The sequence below is a fragment of the Ictidomys tridecemlineatus genome, chromosome 12, assembly GCF_052094955.1.
Source record: "Ictidomys tridecemlineatus isolate mIctTri1 chromosome 12, mIctTri1.hap1, whole genome shotgun sequence".
In the NCBI taxonomy this organism is placed as follows: domain Eukaryota; kingdom Metazoa; phylum Chordata; class Mammalia; order Rodentia; family Sciuridae; genus Ictidomys; species Ictidomys tridecemlineatus.
The window spans coordinates 12,562,017-12,577,760 of NC_135488.1; the positions used below are offsets into that span (position 1 = coordinate 12,562,017).

At 37.2% G+C, this 15,744-nt stretch overlaps 1 protein-coding gene and 1 pseudogene across 1 annotated transcript in view; one reads left to right on the top strand and one right to left on the bottom strand.

Annotated features, from left to right (window-relative positions):
• Positions 1-15,744, top strand: part of LOC144369506 (uncharacterized) — a 377,412-nt gene that overhangs the window by 58,352 nt on the left and 303,316 nt on the right. Inside the window, exons 5-8 of the mRNA XM_078029783.1 lie at positions 7,243-7,358; positions 7,599-7,760; positions 7,936-8,093; positions 8,189-8,363. Of these exons, the coding sequence (XP_077885909.1) occupies positions 7,243-7,358; positions 7,599-7,760; positions 7,936-8,093; positions 8,189-8,363 (611 nt within the window). The remainder of the gene's footprint in view (positions 1-7,242; positions 7,359-7,598; positions 7,761-7,935; positions 8,094-8,188; positions 8,364-15,744) is intronic.
• On the bottom strand, positions 6,427-6,800 carry LOC144369492 (small ribosomal subunit protein eS25 pseudogene; annotated as a pseudogene).

Genomic DNA, 15,744 nt, shown 5'->3' on the forward strand with positions numbered 1-15,744 from the left:
TTTAAGGAATAATGATTTAAAAATATTTGTACATATTCAATCTATAGTTGGTTAAGTTTATAGATTTGGGGACTGGGGATGTGGCTCAAGCGGTAGCACGCTCAGCACCACATATAAACAAAGATGTTGTGTCTGCCGAAAACTAAAAAAATAAATATTAAAAAAAATTCTCTCTCTCTCTCTCTTTAAAAAAAAAAAGTTTATAGATTTGGATCCTCATATACAGAGGGCTGAGTGTTTGCTTATATGAGAAAGTGCCAAGCTCTGCTAGTGTGGCCATACCATCTGTGTCTTTATCAGCAGTGAGCAAGAACTCCCTGCTACACCCTCGCAGCTTTTGCTGTTGTTTTTACCCTTCTGGTAGGTGTGCAATAGTGTCTCACTATTTCAGGGTGACAACAGTGATGTTCACCAGTGAGAGTGAACATTTTTTCATGTGTTTACTTGCTGTCTGCATACTTTTAATGAGCTATGTGTTCAGATCTTTTGCCCATTTTTTAATTGTCATATTGTTAAATATCAAGAATTTCTCAAATAGTTTAGATAGCAGTTCTTTATTAGATACTTGTTTTGCAAACATTTTCTCCCAGTCTGGTTTGTCTTTCTATTTTTTTTTAATTGTGTCTTTTAAAGCACAGAAGTTTTAATATTAATGAAGTCCAGTTTATCAGGTTTTTTTTCCCCTACAGGTCATGCTTTTGGTGTTACATCGAAAAACTCATTGCACCAGTGGAAACTATTTGTCTTCTGTATTCTTTTCTAGAAGTTTTATAGTTTTATTTTTTCTGTTTCAGTCTATGCTCCATTTTGAGTTAACCTTTGTGCAAGGTATAAGGTGTGTGTTTAGGTTCATTGTCACTTGTGCATGTCTGAATGCTTGGCACCACTTACTGAAGACACTGTTTCTCATGTTTGATCCTTTGCCCAAGAGCAGTTCTAAGTCTGTGTGGTTCTGTTCTGGACTCAGCTCTTTTCCATGGGTTTTCTTGTCTCTTGCCAGCACCACAGGGTTATGGTCAGTCTCAGAGTGGGATGAAGTCAGCCCTTTACTTCCTTCTTCCATCTCAATATTGTGTTGACTTTCTGGGTCTTTTGCCTTTCCATATAAACTTTAGAATCAGTTTGTTGGTGTTCACAAAATAACTTCTAGATTTTTATTGAGATTGCATTTAGTCAAGTTGGGAAGAGATGACATCTTGACAAAATTGAATCTTATCCCTGTACATGGAAATCTCTCCAATTAAATCTCCTTTGATCTTTCATCAGAGTTTAGATTTTCTCATATAGATCTGGTACATAATATATATTATTACCTAAGTATTCTTTGTTTTTTAATTTCTCATTCTAATTGTGTATTTCAGGAACATAGGGAAGTAATTGTATTTTATATATCTGCTTTGTGTCCTATAAGCTTTCTGTATCCACTAATAGTTCCAGGAGATTTTGTTACTGTTGATTCTTTGGATAGTCCTGTCATCTATAAAGAAAGATAGTTTTATTTTTTTCTTTTCCAATCTGTATACTCTTTTTTTAAAAATGTCTTATTGCTGGGCTGGGGATGTGGCTCAAGCGGTAGCGTGCTCACCTGGCATGCGTGTGACCCGGGTTCAATCCTCAGCACCACATACAAACAAAGATGTTGTGTCCACCGAAAAACTAAAAAAAATAAATAAATATTAAAAATTCTCTCTCTGTCTCTCACTCTCACACTCTTTCTTTTAAAAAAAATTAAATAAATAAATGTCTTATTGCACTAGGTGGGAATTCTAGTACAATGCTGAATAGAAATGATAAGAGACATCCTCACCTCATTCCTGACCTTGGGGCTGCATCTATGTAGTGTATCACCATCAGGTCTGATGCTGGCTATAGGTTTTGTACATGTTCTTTATCAAGTTGAAGTTTCTCTGATGCTAGTTTGCTCAGCATTGTTATGAACGGATGTTGGATTTTATCAAATGTTTTTCCTGCATATGTGAATATGATCATGTGATTATATTATGTGATTATTCTTAGCCTGTTGGTATGATGGGTCAGGTTAACTGATTTTCAGATGTTGAACTATCCTTGTTTCTTGGATCATTGCTATGGTTTGAATGTCCCCTTCAGATGTCATGTTTAAATTTAATTGCCATTGTCACAGATTAAGAGGTGGGATCTTTAAGAGTTGATTAAGCCATGAAGGCATACCCTTACGATTGAACTGAGGCCATTGTTGCTGGGTGGGTTAGTTGTAATGGGGGTTCTGGCAGGCCATCTCCCGCCTCACCCTCACCATGTGATGCTTCCACCATCTTAGGATGGACCATAAAGATCCTCCCCAGTTCTAGCCCCTCAATCTTGGACTTGTCAGCTTTTGGGACTATAAGCCAAGTAAATCTCTTTTCTTTATAATTTATCCAGTTCATAATATTCTGTTATAGCAGCAGAAATCAGACTAAGACAGTCGTGGTATATAACTTACTGTATACATTGTTGGATTTTACTTGCTAATGTTTTGTTAAGATTTTTACATTCATGAGAAGTATTTGTCTGTGTGTTTCTTATAATATCTCCATCTGGTTTTGGTAACCTGGAAATGCTGACCTCATAGAATGAATTAGGAAGTATACTCTACCACTATTTTCTGGTAGAGATTATAGAGAATTTCTATAATTTCTTCCTTACAGATTTGATAGAATCTGTCAGTGAGTGCATCTGAACCCGGTGCTTTCGGCTTTAGACGGTTATTAGTTATTAATGCAATTTCCTTAATAGATGCAGAACTATTCCAATTATCTAGTTCTCTTTATGAGCTTTGATAGATTTTGTCTTTCAAGGAATTGGTTCATTTCATCTAAGTTTTTTCTCATTTGTGAACATTATATTCTGAATACTCTCTTATTATGTCTTTAGCGTCCATGAGCCTTTCATTTCTCATTATTTGTGTCTTTTTTTTCTTAGCTAACCTGACTTGATGTTTATCAATTTTATTAATCTTCTCAAAAACACAATTTTTGGGGTTTTCTTATTTTTCTCTATTGATTTCTTTCATAATACTTTCTTTTGTTTACATTTAATTAGTTTTTTTTCTTAAGTTCCTAAGGTGGAACCTTAAATCATTAATTTTATATCTTTTCGTTTTGTTATTTTTATTCTTACTTTTTTGTAAACAATTCTTTTTTAAAATGTGTTATTTTTAGTTATATACTCTTTCTTCTTTTCTAAGTCCTTTATGAGACTTCTTCAATCCATGTGTTATTCAGAAGTGTGTTTAATCTCCCAAGATGTAGGGGCTTTCCAGCTGTCTGCGTTAATGGATCCCCAGTTTAATTCCACTGTGGTCTGAGAGCAGACATTATATGATTTCTATTCTTTTAAATTTGTGAGGGTGTATATTAGAGCACAGAATGTGGTCTGTCTTGGTGAATGTTCCAAGTCAGTGTGAGAATGTCATATATTCTGTAAATGTCATTCAGATCCAATTTGCTGGTTTTCTGTTTAATGGTCCATTTCTTTTTTTTAATGTTTATTTTTTAGTTTTAGGTGGAAAATATATATATATTTTACACAATATATTTATTTTTTTATTTTTATGTGGTGCTGAGGATTGAACCCAGTGCCTCACGCATGCCAGGTGAGCCCTCTACCAGTTGAGCCACATCCTGAGCCCCTTAATGGTCCATTTCTGATGGAAGGATATAGGAATCTCCAAGTGTAATAGTGAAGTCACCCATTTTACTTGCATTTCTATAAATGCATGCCTCATATATTTTCACATTCTTTCATGAGATGTATACACAGCATGTCCTGTTGGAGAATTAACCCCTTTTTCTGTAATGCCCCCTTTTATGCCTGTTAATTTTCCTTGATCTGAAATCTGCTGTATGGAATTAATACAGCTATTTCTGTTTTCTTGAGATAACTGTTAGCATCCTATATCTTATTAACTGTTAATCTGCATTTGTCGTTATACTTTCAATGTGTGTGTTTTCATTGGTGGGTGAAGATCTTTGGTGTTCTGAGTGATTATTGATATAGCTGGACTCATGTTTTATTTGTTAGTTTTCTAGTCATTACACTTGTTCTTTGTGGGTTTTTTTTCCCCCACTCTCTGCCTTCTTTGGCTTTGAATTATTTCATATTCTGTTGCGTCTCCTCTCTCAGCATATCAGTAATATTATCTTTGTCACATTTGCAAGTGGATTCTGCAGAGTTTGCAGTATATATACATTCAGAGCCAGTCCAAGTCCACTTGGACCTCACCCCCTCACAGCAGGGCCCACACCATGCGGCAGGGGTGTCATTCCCTCCCTCCTGCCCACCTCTTCTGTCATTGCTGCCGTTGGTTTCACTTATCCACTGGTATGCCACCACTAGGTGGACGCTATTGTTTTGAACAAATGGGTTTTTGTTAGATAATTTAGAATAAGAAACATCAAATATTTTACTTAACACTCTTTGAGTCTAAGTTTCTGGCCTATATTATCTTTCTTCTCTCTGAAGAACAGTGCACGTTTACCAGTGACAGATTCCCTCCATTTTTGTGTAAGAAAGTCTTTATCCTTCACTTTTGAAGGATAGTCTCATGAAGGATAGTCTCATGAAGTAGAGCATTCTAGCTGGTGATTTTTCTCTTTCAACCCTTTAAATGTTGTACTGCACACTGTTGCTTGTGTGGTTTCTAAGGAGAAATCTGATGTACTTATCCTTGTTCTTCCGGAAGTAAGCTCTTTTTATAGCTATTTCTATTTTGTAGCATTTTTCAAAATTTTCTTTGTCTTTGATTTTCTGCATTTTCTTTGTGATGTGCCTAGGTGTAGGTTTTTCTATCTGTCCTGCCTGGTATTCTCTGAGATTCCAGGATCTGTGGTTTGGTGTTGGTCTTGAATTTTTGAAAACTCACACTTTTTTCTTTTCTTTTTACATTTCAGTTTTTCTCTTAGGGTGTCCTGGAGCTCACTGATTCTTTCCCTGGCCGTGTACAGTCTACTAAAAGACATTCTTGGTTTCTGTCACCGAGTGGGTTTTTTATTTCTAGCATTTCTTTTTGCTTCTTTCTGCTTATTTGACCGATTTGTTCTTGAAAATTGTCTCCTTTTTCTGTTAGAATCCTTAGCACATTGATAACAATTTTAAAAACTATCCTGGTCTGATAATGCTGAAATCTCTGCCCATTTCCAGTGCTTGCTCTGCCTCCTCAAGCTGTGTTTTGTCTTTTAATATGCCTTGTCAATTTTGTTGCTGGCCAGACCTGATGGACTGTGTAAATGGAACTGAGATAGTTAGGCTTTGGTGTAACCTTTATCTGGCTAGTAGTTAAGCTGTGTTGTCTTCCCTGTTGCCTTTAAGGTTCCTTAGAGACTTTCTTTTTATACTAGGGATTAAACTCGGGGAATTTTACTGAGCACATCCCAGTCCTTTTAATTTTTTATTTTGAGACAGGGTCTCAATAAGTTGCCTCCTTAGTCGCTGAGATTGCAGGCGTGCACCAAACAACCAAGAGTCATCTTCTTAGATAATCTGAGGAGTACTGTCCTTCCCCTTGCTAATTCCAGTGTGGTGTCTGCTGTGAATTTCTGTGTCTTCTTCTCCATCTCCCCACTTTGGGTGCATCAGTTTTCCCTCTGATCTCAGTTTTTTAACAGTTCAAGAAGAGCTGTTGAATTTCAGTTGTTCAGTTACTTTCTGGCCATAAAAGTGGAGTGACAGCAAGAGCTGTTGAATTTCAGTTGTTCAGTTACTTTCTTGCCATAAAAGTGGAGTGACAGCAAGAGCTGTTGAATTTCAGTTGTTCAGTTACTTTCTTGCCATAAAAGTGGAGTGACAGCTTTCAAGCTGCTTATGTGCTAGACTGGAAATCACAGATCTTTTTTTTTTTTAAATATATATTTGATTTTGAATGGGAGGATTATTTTTAGAATTTTTAAGAATCAAATGCAACATCACCATGGTCTTTTTCTCCAAAATCAATAACCCCAGTGTAACCACAAGGAAAATATAAACAAACCCAATTTGAAGGACATCTGACTAGTACTCTTTGGAACTATCAAGGTCAATTAAAAAAAAAAAGACAAGAAAAGTCTGAGACATGTCACAGGCTAGGAGTAGCCATGGAGATAGAATGACTAAATATGTATCCTGAAACACAGAAAAACTAGTGAGTCTGCAAGTGTGGATTTCAGTCAGCAGCAGCACTCCTCGGTTGGTTCCTTGTCTGTGACAGTCTGTGACATAAGAGCCATGTGGGCTAGGGGATGCAGAAACTCCGCTTTCTTGGCCACTTTTCTATCAATCAAAAACTATGTAAAATTAAAAGTTGAATTAAGTATTTTAAATTGTCTATTACAAATGTTGCTATCGTTTTATTTTGCCCTTTTTATTTTATTTTTTTTGTTTTGTTTTAATAAAGTTTTATTTTTCCAAATGCACAGTTGCTTGGACCTGCTAGTGCATCTGCACAGCAACAGGGGCATCTCCATCTCGGTATTTCTGGTGTAAATTACTTGAGCTCTGTGCTTTGACACCAGTTTGAAAAGTCCTTTACTGAGGAGCTCCTGAAGGGCTGCCCTGGCCAAGGAACCACAAGTCCTTATCCCTCGAAGACCCCAGCTGTGCTTAGAAGCTGCGATTTGGGAATGTCCTTACAGAGTTTGTCATAAGTAGCTTTGAAGGACAAGACTAGATGTTGAGCTTGCCCTGATCTTTGCCTTCGGACCACTTCTTCTTTTCAGCATTGCCCCAGATTTGTTCACTGGGCCCTTGCCTTTCTTGGCCGACCTTCCGGCATCTCTCTTCTTCTTGTCACCCTTGAGCAGCATTGCAAAGCCTGGAGAGCAGCACCAGTTATTGGAGCCTCGTCAAGATGTCTTTTTTTATTTTTATCCTATTGTAAAACGTGTTTATTTCAAAAAGCTTTATGTATCACTTCAGGGAGGATTTCTCCTGTCATCTGCCTGCAAGATGGGCAGCACAGGTGCTGCTCATTTTAAAATGCGAGAACCTTGATGGGGAGGCACTGAGTGCCCAAACCCACGCACCTTAGTGACCCCCGCAGGCTGCCCTGAACTTGGTAAGGGGGCTCTTGTTGCAGGTATTTACTTCCTTTCATCTGAGCCTGTAAAACATTTCCCAAGCAACTGTGGCCATTTTTATTTATGAAAGCAATTCAAGTACAAAGAAAATTTTACAAATTCTTCATTTGGATAAAGTCCTTAATATTTTGAGCCCATTTGTCATTTTGACACATTTATCTCTTCCCAGGTTCTTCACTGGTCTACGTCAATCACCTTGTTGGAGAAGGGGCCTTCGCCCAAGTCTATGAAGCTACCCAGGGAGATGTGAATGAGACCAAAAATAAACAGAAATGTGTCTTAAAGGTAAATGGTGCAAATACATTTTTGAACTGTAGAGAAATGATTTTCAGCCTCTTTTTTTTTTCTTTAAGACAGTGATGTTTTTATTGAGCAATTAAGAAATAAAACAATACTATGAGGATCTGGAATTGCTTCCTGCAGAACAAATCATAATGTCATTGCTTTCTCATGTCCCTTATTAGGATACTATTTTCCAGAATGTGACTCTGGATATAAATAACACATACCTGGTTTTGCTTGTAGGTCCAGAAGTCTGCCAACCTCTGGGAATTCTACATTGGTACCCAGCTGATGGAGAGACTAAAGCCAGCTGTGCACCACATGTTTATCAAATTCTATTCTGCCCACTTATTCCAGAATGGGAGCATCTTGGTAGGAGATCTCTACAGCTATGGGACACTATTAGTAAGTGTTCTGTTTTTATAATATGGATATGAATTTAAGTGCATTTCTGGTTTGTGCCTTACCCATATATTTTCTGGTTAGAGCTTTAGTTGGGGTGCTAAACAGGGGCAAAGTCCTTGACTTGAAATTTCATTAATCCTCATCCAACTCAGGATACCATTTGCATTGTTTCTAGAATGCCATTAACCTCTACAAAAATACCCCCGAAAAAGTGATGCCCCAGGCTCTCGTCATCTCTTTCGCTATCAGGATGCTCTACATGATTGAACACGTCCACAGCTGTGAGATTATTCACGGAGACATTAAGCCAGACAATTTCATACTGGGAAACAGGCAAGTGTGGACCTCTGAACAGGGTTCTTTCCTGAACATCTAGCAGCCCTTTGTCATTTGTGCTCATTTCCTGTCCTGAATTGTATTTAATCTAGGTTTTTGGAACAGAATGATGAAGATGGCGATTTGTCTACTGGTTTGGCACTTATTGACCTGGGTCAGAGTATACATATGAAACTTTTTCCAAAAGGAACTGCCCTTACAGCAAAATGTCAAACATCTGGCTTCCAGTGTACTGAGATGCTCAGTAACAAACCATGGAACTACCAGGTATGGACCTAAAGTAAGAGGTTTGGAAAATTTTCCTCTGTTGAACCTACCAGATTTTCCAAATGAATTTGGAATCTCGTTAGTTTGAACTGGTCTCTTGGACACAGTTGAAGAAGAGATGGGGGCCAGGAACATGGCTTAGAAGTAGGGCACTTGCCCAGTAAGCATGAGGTCCTGGGTTGACTCTGTAGCATTCAAAGAGAGAGAAGGTAGTAAAGGAGAGATGGGACTTAAGGCTCAGGGGAAGGGAGAGATGAAACTCTGTTCCTGAAGAGTACACTTTTCTTATTATTCACAAGAAGGAAAGCAGATATGTTCTGAGTTTGACCCTAGGAAAGGTATTTAATGATCTGTGAACCCTTCAGAACAAAAGTCCGCCACATGGAGCCAGCTTGGATTGGGAGATAAAAACAGAGCAAATGGTTTTCTTTATGGCCATGGTTAATAGAGAGACCCACCCCACTGCCCCCAGGGGAATCAACTGCATGTCTTGCAAGTGGGCAGGTGGTTCTGACAGTGAGAGTGGCACAGAAACTCAGGTGCAGGACCTGATTCAAACAGTGTTAGAAATGGATCATTATTATCCTAAAAGGCTTCAGAAATTTCACCAAATTAGAATACAGATGACAAATATAAAGAATACTTAATAGGATAAATGTAAAGTTTTGAACCTGGATTAATAAAATCAGATGCCTGGTTACCAAGTGAGGACTGTGGCTTCCAGAAGCCGGTGATAGAGGGGAAAGGTCAGGAGTTAGGTCTAGTATATCAGACCACATGCTGTTCTGGCATCTCCTGGAGTGCAGGGGAAGGGGAGGAGTTCAGTCTGTTCTTTTCAGCCATCCAAAGGTCTTACAGTATATTCAGAGAGTAGCCATGGACTCCCCATGGAAGGATTAGCACTTTTCTTTCCTTGATGTGTCTTTATCTGGTTTTGGTATGAATGTGATACTGGCTTTATAGAATGAATTTGGAAACGTTCTGTCCCTTTCTGTTTCATAGAATAATTTGAGGAGCATTGGCATTAGTTCTTTAAAGGTCTGGTAGAATTGAGCTGAGAATCTGTCTAGTCCTGGACTTTTGTTTGTTGAAAGACTTTATTACTGCTCTTTGTCATCACAAGTTATTGGCAGGTTTAGGTTTTCTATATTCTCTTGATTCAGTTTTAGCAGATCATATTTGTCTACAAATGTATTCATTTCTTCTAGGTTTTACAATTTATTGGAGTAGAAGTTTTCAAAATAGTTCCTAATGATCCACTGGATTTCTTGACATGTGTGGTGATTTCTCTTTTTTTTATCTTTAATTTTGTGAATTTGTGTCCTCTCTCTTTTTTCTTTTGGTTCATTTGGCTAAGGGCATATCAATCTTGTTTATCTTTTCAAGGGACCAAATTTTTGTTTCATGGATCCTTTCTAAATTTTTTTTTTAATTCTCAAGTCAATTGATTTGGCTCTGATTTTAATTGTTTTCTCCTACACATTTTGGAATTGGTTCATTCTAATTTTTCAAGGGCTTTAAGATATATCATTAGGCTGGTTTTAAATTTTCCTCTTAGAACTGCCTTCATAGTATTCCACAGGTTGTTGTTTTATCACTATTCTTATTTAAGAATTTTTAATTTTTTTTTGGTATTTTCTAAGAGGTGCTTTGTGACCTAAAATATGATCTACTTTGGAGGAGGTTCCATGAACCATGGTCAAAAATATTCATCTGATGTTGGATGAAATACTCTATAGATATCTGTTCAGTCCATTTGATTTATAATATCTTACAGGTCCTAAGAGTCTATACTGAGTCTATGTCTTGATGACCTATCTAATGGTGAGAGAATTGTGTTGAGATCACCCAGGTGTTACTGTACTGGGGTCTTACTAAGGCTTTGAGTAGTATCTCTTTTATGTAATTAGTTGCACCCAATTTGGAGCATAAATATTTGTTACTGTTATATCTTCTTGCTGAATTGTCCCTTTACCAATATTGAACCTTCTTTGTCTCTTCTGATTAATTTTGGTTTGAAGTCTGCTTTGTCAGATATAGAGTAGCTACTCCTATTTATTTTCAGGCTCCATGCACATGGTATATCAATTTCGTTGTTTACTTTCAGCCTGTCTTTGCCTATAAGGTGTGTCTCTTCCAAACAACATAAAATTGAGTCTTGCTTTTTAATCCATTCTGCCAGCTATGTCTTTTAATTGAGGAGTTAAGACCATTTACATTCAATATTATTATAAAGAGATGTTTATTAATTCCTGCCATTTTGATATGTTTATAATGTTTAATTTGATCTTGTTTCTCATTTGCTTAGAGCTACCCTTCCAATGAGATTTGTTTAATTGTGAGCTCTGGGATTTGGTTATTCTGTGGAGTATTTGTATTACCGGTTTAGTAGTATTGAATTCTTGTAGTTTCTGCTTATCTTGGAAGGTTTTATTTCTCTTTCAATTTTGAGGGATAGTATTGCTGGTTCTAGCAATCTTGTTGACATTTAATTTCTTTCAGAACTTAGGCCACATCATTCCAAGACTTTATGGCTTTTAGAGTTTGTTAAAAAATTAGAAGTGATTCTGATTGGCTTACCTCTAAATGTGACCTGATTTTTTTTTCTTGAGACTTTTACAATTTTATCCTTGTTCTCTGTGTTAGTCATTTTAATTATATTATGGCATGGATAGGTTCTTTTTCAGTCATGTCTATTTGGGTTCTGAATGCCTCCTATATCTGGATGTCCATCTCATTCTCAAGGTTTAGAAATTTTTCTGTTATAATAATTTCTAAATTATTATATTAATAATAATATAATGATTTCCCTGAAAAGATTATCCATCCTATTAGCCTGATTCTCACAACCCTCTTCAATTCCAGTGATTCTTAAATTTGGTCTCTTAATGTTGTCTATTCTGAATGTCAGTATGTATTTTCTTTTACACTATCTGAATGTTCAAGACTAGCCACTTTGTCTTCCAGCTCTAAGAGTCTATCCTTAGAATTTTCTACTCTGTTAGAGAGATTTTTAGCTGGACAGTTTATTTGATTTATTATATCTTTATTTCTAAGATTTCTGTTTAATTCTTTTTTATTATCTCTCTTTGTTGAATTTCTCATTCATATCCTGTACTGATTTCCTTAATTCATTCTGTTTTTTCTGTGTTCTCTTGGAAGTCATTGGTCATTTTTATAATCATTCTTTTGAATTCTTTATCTGATATTTCATCCACTTCAGTATCTTTGGAGTAAGTCGCTGGTGAATTATGAACTTTAGGATGTATCATGTTATCTTGTTTTTTTTCATTTTTCTTGTATTCCTGAGTTGGTTTTTTTTACATCTGTTGGGGTGGATTTCTCTGCCACTCTTACATATAGGCCTTTTTAGGGCTTAGTCTTTACTTGCCAAAGTGTCCTCAAGTTATCTAGACTGAGACACCCTTGTAGATGTGGTATCCACAGACTCTGTGTTAATTCTCTTTTTTGGTATAACAGTAGATGTCTGTAGTGGGACCTGAAGGACAACCCCTAGCCATTTTTATTCAGAGCCTGATCATTAGTTTGAGTTTTTATTTCTTCTATTCTTTGTGTTAAAGTATAGCTGATGTTTGTCATGTGCATGGAGCAAGACGTGCTGTCTTGTCGCCGAGTTGAGTTCAGCAGCAGAATCTCCACCCTGTGAACTTGTAGTGCCTTGTAGATTCCCAGCATCTCTCAGAATAGGGTAAAACAAACAATAGTAACAACTGATGCAAGCAACAGACAGCATTAAAGTATATATCTGTTTCTGTTAAAATAAATATCTACTATGACATTTAATGTCAATTACCACAAAAAACAATGGTGTGGTCTATTGCCAAACAAATAAGTAGCCATGAGCTATATCTGGCAATAAAGCAAACAATAGGTGCCAATTATGTCATCCACAGCAGTAATCATTACAACAGCATTAATGGTGGGAAAAGAGTTATATAACCAATTAGTGCTAAATTTGGTAAAATACAGTTAATTAAGAGAAAAGAAAACATGATAGGAAGGTCAAAGTGTTTATAATTCAAAAAAGTGAACATAGGAAGAAGACGAGATGTAGCAGGTGATGGTTTTAAGGAAGGAAGAGAAAGAAAACAAGAGAATTTGACTGTCAGCAGAAGAGAGAAAGAAACCAATGAAAAGAAAACAAAACCAAAATATACAAACCCCAAGCCCTAATCCTCAAAAGGCAAGGAAAAATAACATTAAAAACATGCTAAAAATGAGAAGAAAACAGAGAGAAAGAAATATGTGTGTATGTCCATGAACCAATCAGAACTCTCTCACATCAAGAACTCTCCCACACACACTCCCCCAAAAGAGAAAAGATTCTTAATTAAAAAAAAGAAGAAGAAGAAGAAGAAATCATCTCCACTGAGGTGATCAAAATAGTCAACAAGAATGTGTGGTCACTGCTCCTGAGTGGCTGGTTGGAGTGGCCTAGACTAAAGCTGGCTGAAGCCGTTCTCAGCTCCCTACCTCCCGCTGGGGAGAAGGATGTCCATGTCCAGCCTTCTCTGGGCCTGTCATAGTGGAAGTTGGCTGTTCCATAGAAGACCACCACGACAGTGAGGGGGGACGCACAGGTGGAGAAGGCCTTCCCCCTGCCCTGGGGAGAGGGAATCCCCAGGATGGCCGCCATGATGAGTGCGTAGGAGCCTGCAGTGAAGAGGCAGAAGCTCAGGCCCATGGTGGCACTGACCACGTCGAGCGCTGACTCGTTGACAGACCTGTCTGAGCAGGAGAGCTTCAGGAGAAATGGGGTGTCACAGAGAAAGTGGCTGAACTAGTGGGGCCCATACAGAGTGAGTGTGATGGCCAGCACCGTGTGTGTGACCAAATTCACCAGCCCACACAGCCAGGACCCAGTCACCAGGCCAACACAGACCTTCACACTCATGATGACTGGGTACTGAGGAGGACGGCAGGTGGCCACACAGCAGTCATACTGGCCACACAGCCAGTAAGACGCCTTCTGTGCCAGCACTTGTCACCAAGAAGAAGATCTGGGAAAGGCAGCCCTCATAAGAAATGGCCTTCTTCTCCCAGAAGAAGATCACCAGCAGTACTGGGAGGGTGGTGGATCTGTAGCAGATGTCCAAGAAGCTCAAATTGCTGAGGAAGAAGTACACTGGAGTGCGGAGAGCAGGACTGACCCTGGTGGCCACTATTATGAGCATGTTCCCCAGGAGAGTGGTCAGGTAAATGACCAGAAACAGCAGGAAGAACCATCCCTGTAGGTTGGAGTGGTTGGAAAATCCCAAGAATATGAATTCAGTGACAAATGATTGATTGCTCATTTCCAATGGTATCATAGCTTCAAAACAGAGAAAAAGAGACCATGACGAGAATGGACTGAGAGCACCCCAAAAAGGCTTGTTAATCTGCAGCAACATGGCAAATAATATTGTATACAGAGATGCCTGGACTCTGGAAAGAGATGTATAGGAGTGACTTTAGAGAGAGCATAACTTCTCACAGACTTTTGCATGGGTGCTCTTTTGTAAGAATAAATAGAGACTTGGTCAAAATGCACGACTAGCTATCAACCCCTGTGTCTCATTGAATCTGCAGTATCTCCCTCCTAACACTGTGCTTCACTGTGATGAATTCTTTTTTGTATGTCTGTTATTTCAAGTAATAAGTTTTCATTGTGGAAAAATGAGGAAAATGCAGAAAGTTATTCAGAAGAATAGAACAGGTCACAAAATCAAAGCTCTCTTTGCATTCATCCCATTCTACCTCTATCTATCTTTAGAATATCCAAAGCAAAATTTCCCAATATTGTTGTACTCTATTTAGTTGTTTGCCTTGTAATCTTAATTTCCTAACATGAAATTAAGTTAATATCTCCCTTTTTATTGAACATAGAAACCTTCCATTCCATTTACTATCATAAATATTGGAATAGAAGCTTTCATACATATGTATCTGTGATCATCTCTGATTATTTCTTAAAAGTAAAATTATAAGTCACCTGCTTTTAAATACATTGATCTATTTTTTTCAGTAGAAACATTTATTTTTTTAAGTTTTATAAGATACAAGAAATTTTGACAAATGATATATACTTAGGTATTTTTCTTCTTTTGTATTATTTAACTAGTAGTTTTTTTTTTTTTTTTTTTTTTTTGGTGTATGTGTGCTCGGTTTCGAATTCAGAGCTAAGCATGCACTCTACCACTGGACTTTGCCCCTAGTTTCAATTAGTTATACTTTTTATCATAAATAGATATTGAATTTTTTTATTTTCTCTGCATCTATTGAAATGATATATATATTTTTTATTTAGTCTGTTACTATGGAAATTCGGTTGATTGAATTTTTGAATATTGAACCAGCCTTGCATTCTGGGATTTATCTCAATTGACTGTAATGTTATCCTTATTCTATATGGCTGAGTTCAGTTTGTTAATATTGTTCCCTGCTTGCTTTTGTGTATTCTATTTTTGCTGTTCTCCAGAGATAATCTATTTCTTGAAGAATTCTCAGCTGTATTCTACTGTTATTTTCAGTCAATGCATGTTAGTGGACTAGTGGGAAACAGAGAAGGGATTTCTGATGTTTCCAGGAAGCCCTGCCTTAGGTACTGTAAACTCAGTAACAGAGATATGGCCTTCACAGTGACCCACTTTCTAGCAATATGGCTGAGCCTAGTTCTTATTCCTCCCGACGTTAGACATTTCGGCCTGTTCCTTTCCATAGCTACAAAGGTTTTCCTTTGAGTGTCCTAATGTAACAGTTTCTGTTACTCTTGCCCCTGAAGACTACAGCTTTTGTTCTATGCAAAAAATCAGGAAATGGGTCTGGGAGGAGTTTTGGCTGCTGTTGCTGCTCTTTGTTCCTCCACCTATCCAAGAAATGATACCGTTAAAGACACTTTCTCAGAGTACTTCCCTATTTTCCTGGGAGAATTTGGTGGAATCCATGAAGAAAAAGAAAAAATACAAACATCTTATGTCTATAGCCCTCTGGGTCTTTATGCTCTTAAAACAGTCTATACTTAGTCTTTAGCAATCCATTAACTATTTTTTATTTGAGTTTTTTTTTATAAATAAACTCCTATGTATCTAGTGGGTTCTCCCATAGTTAAAAAAATGCCTTGATTATTTTGGTTGCTTATCTCTCCCCAGACTTCGGTTAGTTGTTTGCCTTATAATCTTCATCCCTAATAAAGTCAAGGAAAGTCATTAATTTGCATTTTATTTTGCTCTTTTTGGTTATTATAATGATGAAAACAACATGCTTTCTAGCTATTTCGATAGATACTCAAGGTGAAATTTGAAGTCTATACACTTACTTTTCAAAAATATTTAGTAATTTCTAATTTAGTTAAATATGTAGTTATTCTATTCAAAACAATCCC